The sequence below is a fragment of the Centroberyx gerrardi genome, chromosome 16 (assembly GCF_048128805.1).
Source record: "Centroberyx gerrardi isolate f3 chromosome 16, fCenGer3.hap1.cur.20231027, whole genome shotgun sequence".
In the NCBI taxonomy this organism is placed as follows: domain Eukaryota; kingdom Metazoa; phylum Chordata; class Actinopteri; order Beryciformes; family Berycidae; genus Centroberyx; species Centroberyx gerrardi.
The window spans coordinates 7,162,847-7,181,504 of record NC_136012.1 but is presented as its reverse complement, the minus strand read 5'-3'; the positions used below and the strand labels follow the sequence as shown (position 1 = coordinate 7,181,504).

Below are 18,658 nucleotides of genomic sequence, written 5' to 3'. Positions count from 1 at the left end.
TTCCCTAAGTCTGGTCTGGGTGTGTGGACATTCTAACCTTAACCTAATAAATCTATTCCATTTCAATTGAAGAACTTCTTCTGGCCAATATTAAGGAATTATAATTTTTCCATGGCTGAAAGTCTCTCCAGAATCACAGCTGGAAACTGATAGCAGAGACCTTTTTTACTCTCAAATATTTGAAAAGTTTGCAGGCACCAAAGCAACAAGCCTTCGTATTAAAACGGATCTATAATCATTAAATACAAATCGATTCATCCTAACAAATTGAGATATTGACATAACATTGCCTCAGATGGTTTTAGGAGGAGGGATAGTATGCACATCCAAACTTCTTGCCAGGTGCAGGGTACAAAAATAGGAAAATGAAAAAAATCTCATGCTTCATCCCGACTGCAGGCCAAAAGGGATCATGAGGCAGTTGAAGCCGACGAAGACCTTTACCGTCAAAAGTAGCATGATATAAAGAGGACAGTCGCATATTCCAGAGTGCAGGTGTTCTTTCTTATGTTGAGTCAGAGATTTCTAATTTGGTTGAGTTGTTCCCATGCTTGCTGTTCGAGGACCTTAAGAAAAAGAAAAAATAAAGGTATTTCTGAGTGTGTTCTCTCCAGGATACGGAAGTGCTTGTCCAGCACATTTTGTTCTTACCTGTCTGGCCAAGAACAATAGTTTCCTCTTATTGTCTGCAAAGCTGATAAAAATCTCATAATCCTTGTTTACTTCCCATCTCTTAAAGGAAATGATTCTTCATCCTTGTCGCTGGTGCAAAGACCTTAGCCACCTTTGGCCACCATAGTGTCCTTTGATAGGTAAACCACCCAGTAGACCATGTTAAACGCCCCAAAGGACACCGGGAAGAGGATTCGCGCGTACTTGTCAATTTTACTGGTTCCGCCCATCCCGGCGGTGGTGGGCTGGGAGCACGGCGACTGCTTTAGCTCCATTTTGTTCCCCATCATCTGGATGCGCTCCAGCTTGGGCCCCAGGAGGTGCTGCAGCGAGGAGGTGCTCGCGTTCTGCTGCCTGGGCGGCGTGCCTCCCGACACGTCCGGCGTGGAGGCCGCGGCCTGCGGTGCGTGCTTCACCAGCTGGATGGAGGAGGAGGCGACACTGAGCTGGCTGTCAGATTTGGGGCTGGAGCGGGACAAGGTTGAGGAGCTGCCGTTCACGCCGCTGGCCGAAGGTCGAGGCTGTCTCGCTGCCCCTCCCGTGCTGTACAGGACTCTCTGGCTGCCGTGGGACTCTTGGTGGTGGGTTATGTAGTGCATCCGTTTCCTCAGGTTGCCGTTGGTATCCGCATTTTGCTGTAACAGGGGCAAAAAGCAATAATGACATATGTATGTATAACTTATTATGGAGGTTCCTATCTTCAATGAAACCTGCCTCACCCTGCGTTAAGGAGCTACTAGCCTACCTAATAAAAAAAAGGAATGGAGAAAAGGAGTTTTAGTGTCACAAGACGGTCTGAATGCTGTTTCAGAGGCTTTTCCACCCTGTTGAGAATACAAATCTGGGGGAAACATTGAATACTTTTTGGCATGATAATGGTCAAATTCACAGATATTGAATATCATCAGAAAACATCTGCTCTTGGCAGTTTTAATCCAAAAATATAAGTATCGGCCTTCAAAAACTCATATTGGCCAAACCCTAATATATACAGTATACCTATTTTTTGACTGATAGATCTGAGTAAGTCACTGTTAAAAAAGTAAAGCCCACACACTTTAACACACATAACTTTTACTGATGTTTTGTCAAAATGTGGCTCTTTTGTCAGTTTTGGGCTTTATTGTCATCTAAATGTGTTAACCTTCATCAAATATGCCTTGTGACACGATGCAAGAATTAACAAGATTTGTCAGTAATTAACTGCTTGTGCTTCACAAAACCCACCTCATGTGACTAATGTTGTCATTGCTCCTGTCTGCTTCAAGTTTGAGAGACTAACAGGAGACTAAGAGGAGCAAATGCCGCTTTTCATTTCTAAAAAAAGCAGGCGGGGCGATATAAACCTTGCCATATTGATCTGATTACAGTCCTCTTGACACAGATGGCCTGCATCTGGAAGCGTAGCATACTGTGTGCAATACAGATGTCACTTACCAAGGATTTCACTCATTTCACACGAGCTTAAGACAGAAAGTAGGTAGCGCTGCATCGGGCGGTAATGCAGTATAGCGTCAAAGGAGCTTATCCTTTGAAAGCTGATGTTTTCAAGCAGGGCGAGTGTGATGCTGGTACCACGGCATTTGCAGCAATAATCCAACCCCCCCAACTGAAAGGATTCAATGTTATTGTGTCCCATGTGCAACAGAGGAGGTGCGTGGATAGCGGGGTTTGCCTTTCGCTGCATCGTGGCAGAGGTAAAAGGCCAAGAAACCGGAACACCTGACACACCCTGACCCGCCTGCCGAGCTCTTCGGTCGCTCCAGCACGGCCCCGCTCTCGAGGAAAAGAGTATTAATTTTCCCCCCCAACACCAGAGCCTTTCTGAAACCTATACAGATGTGCCCGGGCTGCGTTGCCTTGGCAACCTACTAATCCACTGAAGTGCCGTTGTCACTAAACTGCATTCAGGCACGATTACTCCACACTGGGATTTGGACTGGAGGCCAACTTAAAGTAGTCAGGGTAAAACTGACATATGCATTGCTGGGTTTCATCAACTTCAGCCATCAATTAACAGTTGGAGAAATGTGCTGTCAAGCAGTTAGGGTGCACAAAGAATTAAAATATGATCACCATTATTGCCATGATCTGCCTACCACACCCATCCCTTTCTATTATACAGCTTCTAAAAATACATTTCTATTTGCTTAGCAGTTGGAACACTGCAAAATAAGAGTAACATGTTTACATGTTTACATGAATACTGGCTTATAACACATTCATAATATCTGCATAAGAGCTTTACAATAGCTACATGGCACATTCATGAATACTGATTGTGTAAGCTTTCATGTGTTCACATAATACTTGTTTCAACTTGTAACACAATTTATTCAGCAAAATTTCAAAATAAACGTCCTCCTGGCAATTGCCATTTTTCACTGAGAAACACGCCTTGTGGTTAGCCATAAAAATCTGTCTCTTGTATTCTCTTGTCCCACTTTCCTGTGTTCTACTCATTCTCCTTTCTGAACCAGATTCAACCATTTAGCTGCTAACTCTCGAGCTAGACATAAGTATTTAATTCTGGTGGCACCAAGTTTTAACTTGGTTCACCACCCTAGGTTAAGCATAGCACCCTGGGCACTTGGCCATTTTTTAAAATATTGGCAGTAGTTGAACCCCCACTGTTATCACATGTCTAGCTGTGGTTGTCAGAGAAATTTTCTGTATATCAGTTGAAAGAAATAGATTTCAGAAGAATTGTGATAATTTGAACATACCCAATACATAGTGTTTTGATATTTTCTGCAGTAAGGCTATCGCTATTTTACAGGCCAGGACTCATGAGGAAAATAATGGCTGTGTGGGTCGCTGGCAATTTATTAAGCCCAAATAAGCTTACCTGTTATATAGTAGAACCAGTTGAACCATATTTTCTGTTTGACATTTTCAGTTTTAGCACAAAAGTCTTTTTTGTAGGTGTAAGATCATTACAGCATGTCCAGCTAAATCTTGGGCGCACAAAAATGTATGCAATCTTTCACAATGTCACCATGCCAGTGTCAGAAGAGTCAACAGAAATCCGGCTTATGACTGTAGATGCAAGCGGGTCCCACTGGTTCCACTATTTTATAAACAGGGGCTCTGCTGTTGAGCTTTTAAAGAGTAACTAAACCCCAAACCCAAATCTGTGTAAACCCTGACATCTAATAGTAAAAAACATACTACTGAAATGGCCGTCTGCTATTGGCTGATCTTTGGTGCCAGGAGATGTCACCTTCTATAAACTACAACAAGTGGTGACATCATCTGGCATCAAAGATCAGCCAAGATAACCCTAATTAACAGTGAGACTGGGACCAAGCACAGCGAGGGAACGTGAACTAGAAGGAACCTGAGCACCTTGCGTTAAGGTGGCCTTTTTGAATTGTTCAAGAACTGTGATTGTATACCAAACTTGCCTTGGTCCCCTCTGTCATCCAGCCATCCCACTCTTGTGTTACAGTCTTGTATGAATATAAAAGATTCAAGGCTCTAGATATTGGAAACAGTTATGACAGGTTAAACAAAGCTTTCCAACATAATGTAACGTTGTGTACTCCTGTCTCAACTGGCAGCATGGCTCCATATTGTGCAGAATTCTGCTGTAAAGACCTAAACTCCCATCCTGGGATCAGATTACTCCTATTTTAGCTACATTTCAGATGATTTGAGCCCTTGTGAACTAGAACACAGCTGAAGATCCTCAGGCAGGGCACTCCTGGCTATTCAAGAAGTCTAGGCTAAAGACCAAATACAAAAAAGCACACGATAAGTGCTGTGTAAGTGCTCCTCAAAGTAAAGTGCTGTCAGATTATTCACCACGGCCACTTCAATTAAAAAGAAATCACCTGCAGCACTTCCTCTGCGTCCTTGACCTTGACAGGCGTGGTTTGGGGCACAGGGGGACACTTGGCCGGCTTCTTCTTGGCGCGCTCGATCTGCGCGTTGGTGAAGTAGTTAACGGCGGCGAACTCGATGAGGGCGGAGAAGACGAAGGCGAAGCAGACGGCGATGAACCAGTCCATCGCTGTGGCGTACGAGACCTTGGGGAGGGAGTGGCGAGCGCTGATACTGAGCGTGGTCATGGTCAGGACAGTGGTGATGCCTTCAGAGAAAGAAATAGCAATATGAACCATAGAAATCTATAGTTCAGTTGACACAAGCTGACACAAGTCAAGTTCAATCACTTCAGGAAATGGATGTTCCGCAAAATTGAAGAACTTTAGAGAACTTTGGTCATAAAAAGGTTCTTATATCGAATTTGTGACAAAACGATTTACAATGGAGACTCGATCATTGATATTTGAATTGACGTTTCAATTTCTATTTGGAATGGAGTCAGCTGAAAGTGAATTGACCTGACCTTGATTCATCAACAGTATAATTATCTGTCTATAAATATCTATGGGAACTACAGTTTTCCCCACAAATCAGCATGTGTTGTATCCAACACCACCTCTAGTCATTTGCAGGATGCAAATACTGTGAAATAATTGGAAATTAAAGGTACCCCCATAAAGGATTTTCTACATATCATTGGCAAATAAATGATGATGATGATCATTGCCGTGATGTTCAATAACCCATGGATGCTGCTCTCTATCAGCATATTTCATTATGTTAATGCATTTGGATAATGATCCAAATACAATTTGGCACTCTGAAATGGGAGAAAAAGGGACAAAAAGGACTATAGTGCTTCACCTGTGTGTCCACTCTGGCTGAAAAACCCCTCATTAAATCTGAGAGTTTGCACTTCAAACTTGTGTTCACTGCATCATTTACCAAAGTGATAAGAGTATTTCCAAGGTAATGAGCCAAAACATCAAACCCATGAAAAGACTGGATTTGTGCCTCGGACCGCTGTGCCTTGGAGCGTTGTGTGGTCGGTAAACTATTGTCTCCCCAGTTGGTGACTGTTTCATCTGAACTGGAGTCCCTAATGTTACTGCAGTGGTGCATTAGATATACAGTCAGCTCCAATGGGATTTGGGTAACAACATCTTTTGATGCAGATTGGAGTTTTAGGTGTACAAACATTTGTCAGAAGCAGAGCTGCTCTGGAAGCAGAAATAATCTCACTGGTTGAGTTAAACCTCAATGGGCAGAGTCAAAGACAGTTACTGTCTTTGACACTGAGTGCAAGTTAGCTAACAGGCAAACTTGAATGGCAAAGAATGAATTCTGGTCATAAAAAATAGAAATGGCAATGGCTTCTTTATTCATTCATTCATGACCATGGCATTCATGATGTTGGAAGGTCAGCAGGCTAGCTAGCTAGCTTACCTATATAGCTTGTTTAGTTTGAACTTGGAAGCTCAGCTAGGCTAACTTGCTAACCTAGATATGGCTAGACCTTTTTTTTTTTTTTCAGTTAGCAGCAAGAGCGCTAGACTTCATAATATTTGCTTCCTCCTCTTTTACCTCTTGCCTTTTTCACTGGACTTGAGCCTAACATTACTTAGCCAGAAAAACTGGTTCCTTTGCTCTGACCATTGAGGTTTAACTCAACAATGAGATTATTTCTGCCTCCAGGGCAGCTCTGCCCCTGAAAAATATTTGTACAACTAAAACTCCAATCCACCAAAAGATAGTATGTTGTTATCCAAATCCCATTGGAGCTAATGCACCACTGCAGTAACATTAGGGACTCCAGGCCAGATGAAACAGTCACCAACTGTTTCGACAATAGTTTACCAACCACACAATGCTGCAAGGAGAGCATTAGCAGAGTTTGAGTCTGTCTCTAGACCTACTGCCCATATGCTGCTCCCTTTCACTCCTCACTGTATCACAAGAAATACCATGAAAATAATCGTATAAAAAAAACAGTCACCACCAATCTGGTCTGCACGTGAGGTCATGCGTGGCTGCCACAATAACAGAAGGTTACATATAAGCCTGTAGCTCATCACTCGTCCTTGGAATTATTAACCGATAGCAATAATGTGATTTAGAGAAAATCCCCTTTACGTCGGAGATCTAGAACAATCTGTGCCGCAGAGTCCATGCCCAACATAAATTCATCCCCCCGCGCCTGGACGTGACCGCCATATAATTACCTGTCAATCAAACGCAGCGGGATGACATTGACAGGTGAACTGGGGCTTGAGGCCTCAGACTGAGAATATTAACCTCGAATACAAAGCTGTTTCATCAGGTTAATTGTTCAGATCAGTCCATGGATGTACAGTATGATATGATTAGTCTAATTCAAATAGATTGGAATCCTCATAATGATGTTTACAGAATGAAGCAGACACGCTCTTCACTGCAGTTCTGTTTCTGGTTTTCAGTGACACCTGTGATGGAGGCTACTGTCATTTTTCAATAGTTGATTAATATAACCTGTCTATATAATGCAAATGCTTTCTTTTTTATCTTACTGCCAGAAATCTAGATAAAAGCATTGGCTGAAAAAGCGGGACTGGCGTGAAATTGCTGTCAATGTGCAGTACAGTATCAATACAATCTGAGAAATACTGTAAGCATGTAAGGAACCAAGTAGCCTATTAGTAGTCTCGTTACTGTAATTGAGCCGCTTTTTTGTTGAAAAATGTTACTTTTAAGTATGTTTTGACTGATTTTTTTTATATTAGATCCAAATTTTGTAGGCTCTCCATGAACATTGCATTTTACACCAGTAATTTTACCTGTACTTGTCAAATTTCAGCACAGTTACAGTAGCCTACTTCTACTTGAGTAAGATATTTTGGTACTCCGACCATAATCCTCCCTCAAATTTTCTGTTGGTCTTCCTGACCAAGTGCCTCTTCCACGCCCATACTGTAACAGGACTGTGCCGGTTGTTGAGTCACAAAAAAGCAGTGCACGGTTGGAAGAAGAAGAAGAAGAATCAGAATCCAGAGCGCACCATGCCTTCCCCTACCTCCCCCATCTCCTCTTCACACCCCAACTCCCATCATATCACAACCACACACACACGCACACACACATCCATTCACACGCAGGGAACAACAGTGCAGAAATCCACTGCCTCGGAGGCTCGCCCGATATAACAATAGTTAACGCTGCCACTGTGACGCCCCCCTGTCATATGTTGCACAGTTTGGGAGTGTGTGTGTGTGTGTGTGTGTGTGTGTAGGAGGGGGGTGGGTGGGGGGTGCATGTGGGCAACTGTCAGATACATTGGCCACTGCCGAAGCACAGCATTGCTAATGCTAAATTCCAAGGCACAGAGCAAAATGTCTAATAGGCTGTATTTTTTTACTCCCTTTAACCCTTACACTCCTCAATGAAACGAAACCTACGCATATTTAATAGGCACCGGTGACATTCCACTCACACTGTGTCATCAGCAGCAACACTGTTAAAGAGTGGGTTGAGTAGGACTTCACACCAACTTGCCTCTGTGTTTACAATCAAGGACCACACTGGAAATAAATCTGTGACTTCATTCAACTTTAAGATGTATTGTGCTCGTGTGTATTATTTTAAAAAACTGAGCTGAAACTAAATTAAACCCCCAATTCAGAACCCACAATTGTGAAATAGATGATACTTAAGGCAATGTTGCACTGGTAGAACATTTTCATTTTTTAACACCTCGTTCCTCATTACAGCATTGTGAACAGCATTTTTTCCTCTTGAAAATGATGCTGCAGAACACACACACATAAAAAAACGAATTATCTGGGTGACATTGTCATATTATTTCATTTATCAGAAGTACTTTCAAGTGAGTGACATCACTACTGACAATATCGGTGGTTGACTATTCATTAGCACAAATGGGGGAATGTGTTCTAAAAAGCAAACTAACAGAGTGACATATTGCTATGAAATAAAACAACAAAGTGCAGCATGACTGGTCTAGTTTGAGCAGCTCTGTGTCTTTAACAGCTTCAGCACACGGCTGCCTGCCTCTCTATCAGCAGAAGCTAATCAGTTTATTTTAAGACAATGGTACCCAAACGTTTTACCAGGGGAGCCAAGGGGAGGAGACGTTACACAAGTGGGTCACAGGCCAAAAACTAAAATTCATAATTTATTATTTATAATGTGATAACTAGACATAAGCATTTTAGGTCTTACGTCACCATTTGTTTGCTAATACTGTGTTATTAGCAACCTTAAAATCACACAAATAGTAAACAATAGTAAACAATATCTTCACTCTGAACAACAGCCTGTTACATCTGATCATGTAAAAATTGCTGGATAATGTAATAACTTGTCAAAATGTAATAAAATGTCCCTGAAAATAGGTTGAAAATGTGATTATTGTTATCAATTATATGTGATTATTTCATAAAGGATGTGACATATTTTTAACTGACGATGTAATAACAATGTTGACTAATAATGTAATATCTATAAAGAACAATAAGAATGTAATAACTCAAGTTATTATATTACTAGTCAGTATCATTGTTACATCATCAGTTAAAAATGTTACACCTCTTTTGAAGTAATAATCAAAGGTTAATGTGATAATATTGTGATGTAATGTATTACATTAATTGGTTTTATTACATTTTCAACCCATTTAGAGGACATTTTTATTATATCTTGAAAAATGATGACTTTATCTAGCAGATATTACTCATCAGTTGAGCCAAAAAGATTTTTTGTAGAGCCAAATTTAGCCTATATGGGCTTTGCTCCTAATGCTATCAGCTGTCCATCTAGCCTTTCAAAGCCGTTCTAAAACGTTACGAAAGCACTCGGGCTGAGTCCGCATTTCACGTAATAATCTTAAGATAAAAAAGAAAACAGCAGCTCTTTATATTCCCCATAATCACAACATAGCATTGACACTCCGACACTGACTGCTCTGTCAGCGTGCAGCAGTGAGCGGAGAGGAGGAACGCTCTCCAGAATGAGGGATTTGGGAGTTATACATACCGAAGACTGTTCGTGCCGGGACTGATTCTTTATTTATCCAGAAGGACACTTGGGAGAGGATTACTGTCATTATGCAGGGGATATACGTCTGAATCATGAAGTAGCCCATTTTACGTTTCAAGTGGAAGTACACCGTCATCACCACATATTCACCTGCAGGATCAACACAAATGAATTAGTTTGATTCACAAAGATACGATTGACAGAATGACAGCTTAACACAGACGTTGTCACATGTGATTTTGTCTAGTTTCACTCAAGTTATATTTTAGAAAAACCCTTTAGTCCCAAATGACACTTTACAACCGATCCTGGTCTTGATTGCCACTCCTTCCACAACAACTTGCTATTGCTTAAATCCTTCTGAGCAGCCAGATTTTGCAGTATTTGAATTGACAGGCCCTCTTGAACGCCTCAACTCATGTTTACAATGTTTGATCTCAAGGGGCCGGTACTGTCTGTCAGTCAGGGTCCACTGGCCTCAACTTATGCTACAAATCCACTCAATATCCTTCCAACTAAGCTACATTTGTGCAGTATATGTATTGTCATTCATATGGAAAATACATTGTTCTTGTCTTGAGCTGTTATGCTGTTGTACATTTTAAAATCAAATGTATAAAACATAACAAATATAGGAGCTTTAAGGCAAAGATAGACTCAGCACTTTCACTAGATCTTAAATATAGTATAGAGAAAAATCTTTATTTTATTTCAAGAACTAGAGCAGATTTGACTCATTTCTTAAAACCAATCAATACTCTCTGATCTACATGTTTAAAATCATGATCATTGACATTCATATTACTGGATGGCTTCATTCATATTATAGGCATATTACTCTTAAACAAAAGGATAAACACTTTGATACATTCCTTACACTAGACACAGTCAATCTCATGCTTTCACTTCACAGCTCAGCTCTGCAGCCATTTCACCAGCAGTGTAATTCAATTAAGGACGCAAAATGGCGCAAGGACAAGCGGGCCACAGTCCTACCTGTGATGGATTTAATGGTTTCACTGGAGACCGTCTGGCCAATGAGATCATACTGAACCAGACTGGAGGACTCGGGGGGAACCTCCACCGAATGCTGAGGGCCTTTGGTCCACGTGTAGATCATCTCTGTTTTAGGATAGGCATCTGTGGGGAGACAGCACAACAGAGCTGTTTGAGTCATTGAAACAAGAAAAGATACAGTATATAAATACTGTTCACTCACAAGAGGGATTTTATAAAAGAGGCAGTAAACCAAGTAATATTATCACTTTTCTGAAACTTCTTTCTGTCATTTTTTCACTTTGATTTGAAGTCAGGTCATCTCTATTGTTATTGAAGTTGCTGATAGCTGATATTTTTTGCTGATATTTAGTATCTTTAGATTTAGTTTTATACCAAATATGGCAGGTATTCAGTGAAGGTGTTTCCCACAGAATTGGATTCTTATCAGGGTGGAAAAGCTTCTGACGCAGCACTCAGACCATCATGGGACACTAAAACTCTCCATTGAAACCCAGACTAAGGAAATTCTCCTTAAGGCAAAGTGACCCACCTCATCTATTCAATGGTAGGAGAAACTCTGGGATACATTACAGCCTTTAAATGAAGAATTAATTTGCAAAACACATTATTGAACAGTTGAATATATAAAATGTGCAAAGAAATTTGCGTAGTCAGGAAGGAACCTCCATCATATTGACATTGACTGGCCAATATCTGATATTTAATAAAAGGCCAACATCAGCCAGATATATCAACAAACCAATGTATCAGTTTAACGCCTCTCTCATCATACAATTCCCTAAAGTTCTCCAGTCTAATATCTCTAAGATTCACTTCAGATCCACTGGAACCGATGTGATGTAGGTGGAGTCAAAGATCATAAACCACACAGCTATGATGTTTCACTCTCTGATGCATTCTGTTGACATCGAAAACCTAGCTTCAATATTCAAATAAATGCTCCATCATGATCTACTGTCTGACGCAGGGATTTTGTTTTATGAATCAGAAAAAGTCACTTTATTATCCAACTGCCTAAAAGGGGTTAGCTGCATACTGGCGACAAGGGCCGGTTTGTGGAAGAAAGCACGAAAAAAATGCGGGTTGTTTCTGCCTGCCCCTCCCTATGGGACTCCACCTCGGCAGGATACCAACTGCGCTGGGGAAATGAAATGACTCTGGTGTGTCATGGAGTGGAACACAATGCCTGTGTACACAAGTCCAGATGGAGAAACAGAAAGAGAGAGAGGAAGAGAGAGAGTGATAGAGAGAAAAGGAAAGGCAAAGCAGACGGACAGAAAATAAGCACACACACACACACACACACACGCACGCACGCGCACACAAACACACCAGCTATGGAAAATAGCAGCATAGGTCTGAGCTATCCCGAGGCAGAGGAAGGGATTCTGACCTTTCCCTCGCTTCGGGCCACATCAGATCCACGGTTGCTTTCTCCCGACTGGAGGCCGGGGGGCAAAGTGGGATGGGAGGAGGAGGAGGAGGAGGATGGGAGAGATGGGGGGGGGGGGGGGGGCAGGGGGGAGCGTCGCACCATTAGAGAACGATGATGATAACTGGGGAAATGTGAATTTGTCCTCTGCAATGTCACAATGGTGGGGAACTGATGGAGGATTGGGGCGAGTGCAAGGCAAACCGAGCGTTCGTCTTCTCCCCCCTCCGCAGATGCAATCTTCAAAAATCGCTCTGTGCTCTCTCTCTCTTCCGATAAGACAGAGCGGGCTCCGTTTGAGAAGCTCCCGTCATTTGAGATAAGTCGTTTCTGCTGACCGGTAGGCTCGCTATAATAAACACCGACGCCGAGTTAGAGCTTCATTGTTCAGGCTTCAATGCCGAATGAAACGCGTCATTGTTTAGTGTTAGCGCTCCGTCGCTTCGCCGCTCACAAAGCGCTCGGCTCCTCGGTCCGTTTCAGTGCAGAATCCGTTTCGGCGCCAGAAAGAGAACATCCATGCGATTTTTTTAGTTTTCAGACGAAGCTTGGACAAACTTAAACAGAGATAAACTGAGATGGATCCTATAATTCTACTTCCAAATTTTCCTAAACTTTCCAGGTTCTATGTGTTCCATTTTCAAACATCAATATATCATCAAATTAACTGTGATACCTTGGTATAATTACCATAAACAAATAAGACCATGATGGAGATGATTGGTAGCCTCTATCTCAGTGGGTCTCAATTCTACTGCTGGTTTTCTATCCTTCCAGCTAATTAATTGCAGCTAATTACAGTTAGAATAGCAGAACTGCAATAAAACTGTGTATTACTTAAATAAAGCGAGTCCTGTTTTGTGCAGTAAAGCAATACAGCAGATTTCCTGTGAAATCCGACTGGGAGACACCAATGTAAAATGCAGCGTAGAGGCTGGTAGAGGCTGCCAGGCTTCTCAGCGATGGTCTCATTTGTTTACAGAAATTATACTAATGACTCAAAAATAATGTGACAATGATTCATTGATGTTACAATGCTACACGTGGCACCTTTAAAAAGCTTCCTACAATGAATGACTAAGCACGATTACTGGCCATTTTACTGTAAGTGGAATCTAAATGGGATCTTCTGCGTGTCTCTCCTAGATACAAACAATGCATTGTTTTGTCTTTGGGTTTCACTGCCTTGCTTAGGGACATTTCAGTCGCAGTGTTGACATAATGCCAGCCACCAGTCTAGTTGCTAACACACAGGTGGAATATACTCTCCTGTCAGTGCTGGGGAGTGAATCAGCAAACGTCTGGTTGTTGGTCACCTTCTCTATCTAACCTGACCTTTAGAGGCCTTGGGGTCAGACCCAATACACACTAAAAGGAGTCTGTGATTGGATTTGTGTCAGTTTCTGCTATGACTTGGGTAAATAAAAAACGTAACATACAGTATATGGGGTCTCTCTCTCTCTCTCTCTCTCTCTCTCTCTATCTATCTATCTCTCTCTCTCTCACTCACAGACACACACACATTCTGGACTTACAGCTTCCAAACTTGAGGGGGCATGCGTGTCCATCCATGGGGAAGTCCACAAGCTTCATGGGACATTCAGCACTAATGGTCAACCTGTTGAATAGCACAGAAAAGAGTTGAAAGGACCAAATACACACACACACACACACACTCACACACACACACACACAAACACACACACACACACACACACACACACACACACAATCTTTACTGCATTTTACATTTTGAGCCACTGGATCAGATTTCATAGGAAATCTGCTGGATTGCTTTACATCCAACACAGGCTCATAAAATTTTGTGACATGAACACGAACTCTGAGGCACAGAATTTGAATTAAGTGAAGATTACATTCCTCTGCCAAGATTATTAAGATCAGCTAACAGTTAAGTTTAGGCAAGTAAAACATTTTGGTTAAGGTTAGGGTAGGTAGTTTCGCTACAAATTAAAACTTCACTCATAGTAGAAAACTTCTTCAAGAGTTGGTAAATGTAAACGCCCATCCACCTCCCCAACCTCCACACCGTTACTTTCTACCACGCTAGTTCAGTGTCCTGACTCCTACTAAACTACTGCCAATTTCTAGTCATGGCTCCTTCATGTAGGAAAACCTATTATTACTTACTTGCATATCAATACATTGTACTCAATTCTCAAAATTTTGGGGAAACCAGGCTCTTTACAGCACAAAGGGAAGTTGCTTTACGGCACAAACAGGAAGAGAGCTAAAGCTTTCAGAGGTTCTGGCAATGACAGATGGTGGAAGGAGTGATTGGCCGACGGAAAAATCACTTCCAACATGTTTATCCTCTTCAGTAAAGACAAAGAGAAAACAAAAACACGTGGAGAAGCAACACCCCTTTTCGTAAGATAAAGGCTACCAATCATCTCAACCATGGTCTCATTTGTTTGCGGTAATTATAGCCTGGCAGGTTAAGCACGGTACCTCATGGTGTAGAGGATGGTGCCGTTCTTCATGATGCGAAACAGCTTGTTGGGGGCCGTCATGTTGTGGGCCACCGACTTCTTGCCGTTCCTGAAGAAGGTGTCCGGCGTCCACACCTTGGTCACCATCAGGTTGTTCAGCCGCAGAATCTCTATTGGGCCTTCGTACATCAACCTCCGGTCCACCCACGTCTGCCGAAAGAACACGTCCATGGTGTACTCCTGAGACAGAACCAGGAAAAACATCAAAGGAGGTTGGGAGCGAAGAAGATATTGCTTCATATTCATCTACAGACATCCTTGCCGGTTCATATTTATGTGGAACAAAGACGTTTCAGTCAGCAGATTTTCATCAGGATGAATGTGTGCTTGAGTAGATCGTTTCTACATCCATGAAACTCTTTGTGTTCAAAGTTTACATCTTCAGCATTAAGCAAGAATTTGGAACAAAGGTGCATGAACTTTGGATGCATGAAGTATTAATACAAAGAACCTATAAATTACCATTTGACTGTTTTATTTAATGGGAGTATGGTACATTCATGGTTTGGGTACATACCATTTCAACATCTGAGACAGGCCCAAAACTTGTCACATAAATGTCTGTTTTCACCTCAGTCACAGGGCCTATTGAGATAATGAAACAGTGTTCATATTACAGTGTTGCAATGAACCCTTCATCATCACACTCCACTCTTAGGCTGCCGGTCTTCTTCACACTAGATGCTTCACAGGGTGTAAACACTCAGCAGGCCTAACGCCCATCAGGATCAAACCCAAACGCAATAAGACATGCAAGTTGATCTCACGCGGGGCCGTATAGTGCATTTACATAATGGAATGGGAAAAATAGCTTAAGAGGTTTAAACCATAATCCTGTTTGAACAATTCTTTTTTTTTTTTAATGGAGGCGAGCTGCAAAGTTTATGTCTCCATAGGCATTGTTTTTAAGTGCAGGGATAAGCAGAGCTGTGGATATCTGGACGGTGCATGCTGTAAATCAATTAGGCTTCTCTTTTAGGAAAATGCTCCTTTTAAAATGGCTGTTACTCAACATGCCGTCGTTTCACACGCACACACACACACACACACACACACGAAAGCGAAAATCTGTACTTTTAGCACTTAAACTGTGCATTAAGCGTTTGTCCCACGACACACGATTATATAACTGCATTCGCTTAAACCAACCAACTAGACTTCCAGGATAAAGTCTTAAAGACCATTTAACATCATGTGGGCAAACCTGCCGATGAAGCAACACGTTTCACTTGAAGTCATATGCACTAAACTGTCATATGCTGTCTAACCATAAAGAAGAATCATGATAATAGTGTTATAATATTCCTTATGGGAGTTATAGTGAGTTTATAGTGACCTTATCATACTTTATGGTATCTTTATCTCCTATGGCATCACTATAATATTCTTATAATTTTCCTATAGGCAGTTATAGTGTTTCTGTGGTACTTAATAGTGAGTTTATAGTGATCTTATGGGTTTTTTTGGGGGGTTTTTTAATCTCCTATGGTAAAATTCCTGTATATTCATAGGGAGACTTACAGTATTTGGATTGTGCCTTTCTAAAATGTATCATAGGATTACTATAACTGTTTTGTTTTTTTTTTTCGTATGGAAAATGCTGGATACATACCCCCGAATCCAGGTCGCAGCCTGTTGTCATAGCCGTCCAGAAGTCGGTCTAAAATGCGTGTGAAATTCTCCGGATAGATCCTTTCATCCTTTTTTGTCTGCCCGGAGATTTTCTTTACACTGAACAAAAAAAAAAGAAGAAAAAAAAACCCGAACACACAATGAGGATATGTTTAACAAGACAAGTCAACAACCTCACCAAAACACCTTAATGCAAACGAATGAGGCAAAGGGGCGACGGAGACACTTTTGCGCCCGCGCTCCTGCCGCCGCGTTCTCGCACAGTAGGAGGGGGGGACTCACCAAGTCGCCAAGCAGAAAAAGTAGAGGAGAGTCAAGAAGACGCGAGTGGGGCGCGCCGCTGTCACCATCTCCTTCTTCGTGGCAGAGACCATCTTTGCATGCCATACTTCCAAGCCTCTTCACATCGCACCGCGGCCCGACGGAGGTAGCCTGGTCCCGGGGAAAGGAGAGCCGCCGCGGCGCAGAGGCAGAGGGCAGAGCGGCGCAGGGAGCAAGTTGAGCATCCTCCCCTCCTCCTCCTCCTCCCTCCTCCTCTCTCCTCCTCCTCCCGCAGTCTCTCCGCCAGACACACCGCGCACCTTCACCTCCTCCTCTTCCCCCCCCCTCCTCCTCCTCCTCCTCCTCCTCCTCCCCCAAGCCCCGGTCACTTCTCCTGTCCGAGCCTAGCTGCTGCTGGCGTCCAGGCCGGGCAGAGAGACACGCATCTTCTGCCTCTCCTTTCCTTACTGTCTGTCTTTCTTTGTCTTTCTATTTCTCTCTGTTTGTCTTTCTCTCTGTTTGCTTCTTTGTCCCTGTTTCCCTCTGTCTCCCTCTCTCTCTGGTTTCTCCTTCTCTCTATCCCTCTCTCTATTGCTCTCTCTCTCTGGTTTGTCTCTGCCTCTCTGTTTCTATCTCTCTCTTTCTCTGTGTTGCTTTCCTGCTCTCTTGGTCCCTCTCTCTCTATTTCTCTCTCTCTCTCTCTGTTTGCTTCTCTGTCTCTCTCTCTCTCTCTGGTTTGTCTCTCTGCCTCTCTCTCTCTCTCTCCCTGTTTGTCTCTCGCTCTCCTTCTCTGTGTTGCTTTCCTGCTCTCTCTCTCTCTCTTGCTCGCTCTCTCTTTCTCTCTCTCTCTGTTTGCTTCTCTCTCTCTCTCTCTCTTCCCCTCTCTCTCTCTCTCTCACACACCTGCCGTGGTCAGGACACAGAATGGACGTGCGCTGCTTTGAAACGACTTTAACAGAGCCAGATCTCTCTCTCTTTTTCACCATTTCACCATCCATCAGAAATAGCAAAGGAGGCGGAGGCAGCCACTAACTTAATGCGGTTTTACATCAGCAGATTGTGCGTTTACCTCATCAGCCCACCACCCATCTCAACATTCGGCGTTGTCCGACAGCATGACCTCCCCTGCCTATCAAACCCATACTGTAATGTATAAGCAGCGTACCTTGTTCTCTCCAGTTTGTGCTTTGAAGACTTACTCGTACAGAAGGAAGAGAGCGGAGAAAGCAGTTTGCCCTTTGACCTCAGCGTCAATCAGGCGACCATCGGTTCACAGCAGCGTCACTCCGACTGCTTAGCGACAGGGCAACGTTATAAGCAGCCTAGCCTACATGTTGAACTAGTTTCAGGAATGCATTGGTGAAACGGCTGTATTAAGATTCAAATGGGTCAGTCTTGTCGCAATACGCAATCACACACACACACACACACACACACACACAGGGACACACGGGCACGCACGCACACAGGTACTGTAGAGGAACTGGGACAAGCCACATGCTGCTTCACAGATTTCTCTGCACCTGGGACAAGCACAAGACCTTCAGTACGTGTGCGTGCGTGTGTATGTGCGTGTGTGTGTGTGTGTGTGTGTAAGCGAGAGCATTTGCGAGGCGCTGAAGGTGAAGTGCGGGTAAATCTCGCCGGATAAACAAGATGTCTGGGTTCCACCACACTGGCCCTCCTGATTGGTTTTGAAGTGCTTACAGCCGCGCACACACACACATCACACAGCGTTGCTTGAAAGAGAAGCCACTTAGTGTGTGTGTGTGTGTGTGTGTGGGGAAGGCGGATTGTGTACTTGCACACGCTGAAGGAAAGCCTGCTGTAGCTGCCTCACATGCAAACCGAAAAGCCGTGTAGTAGTAGGAACGCGGCTCCCAATCCCCCTGTACAGCCGCCCACCCCGGTCCACCCACAATGCACTAGAGCGAGGCTTCTTTGCGGGGGATGAGTAATACGTGTGCTCTTTGTGGGGGCAGGCTTCGGTCCAAGTGCAGTTTTTTTTTTTTTTTTTGTCATTTGATTACAATTTGCTCTTTTAACTGAAGCACTTTAGGCATACTGTACAAAAAGGTTGTAATAATATTCATTCAACAGCGGCGGAATGTCTCGAAATGTCAGGGCGGGAAATAACAGTTTTAGGAAAAAGTCACGTTAACCTGATTATGCCGTGCTGACCTTTCCTAGTAAGTCTGTCCTGTGTTTAAATTACATCATGTATCGCTGTGTTAACATGTGCGGCCTAAAGATACGTACTGTACATGTA

The 18,658-nt window shown here is 42.9% G+C and overlaps 1 protein-coding gene across 1 annotated transcript; it reads right to left on the bottom strand.

Moving 5' to 3' along the window:
- Nucleotides 1-776: 776 nt before the first annotated feature.
- On the bottom strand, nt 777-16,502 carry gabra4 (gamma-aminobutyric acid type A receptor subunit alpha4). Its single transcript, XM_071927212.2, has 9 exons — nt 16,411-16,502; nt 16,109-16,227; nt 15,014-15,081; nt 14,456-14,676; nt 13,519-13,601; nt 10,528-10,671; nt 9,529-9,681; nt 4,509-4,765; nt 777-1,307 (listed from the first exon to the last, which is right to left on the bottom strand). Exons 1-9 carry the CDS (start codon nt 16,500-16,502, stop codon nt 777-779), a joined length of 1,668 nt encoding a protein of 555 aa, XP_071783313.1.
- Nucleotides 16,503-18,658: the final 2,156 nt, after the last annotated feature.

What these genes read in the sequence shown, in the direction of transcription:
- gabra4 (XM_071927212.2), bottom strand. Translation starts at nt 16,502, where the DNA reads ATGGTCTCTGCCACGAAGAAGGAGATGGTGACAGCGGCGCGCCCCACT. An exon ending in CTGTCTCAGATGTTGAAATG is followed by an intron (nt 14,677 to 15,013) that starts GTATGTACCCAA and finishes GTTCTGTCTCAG; the next exon opens with GAGTACACCATGGACGTGTT. An exon ending in CCCGGCACGAACAGTCTTCG is followed by an intron (nt 4,766 to 9,528) that starts GTATGTATAACT and finishes CTTTCTCTGAAG; the next exon opens with GCATCACCACTGTCCTGACC.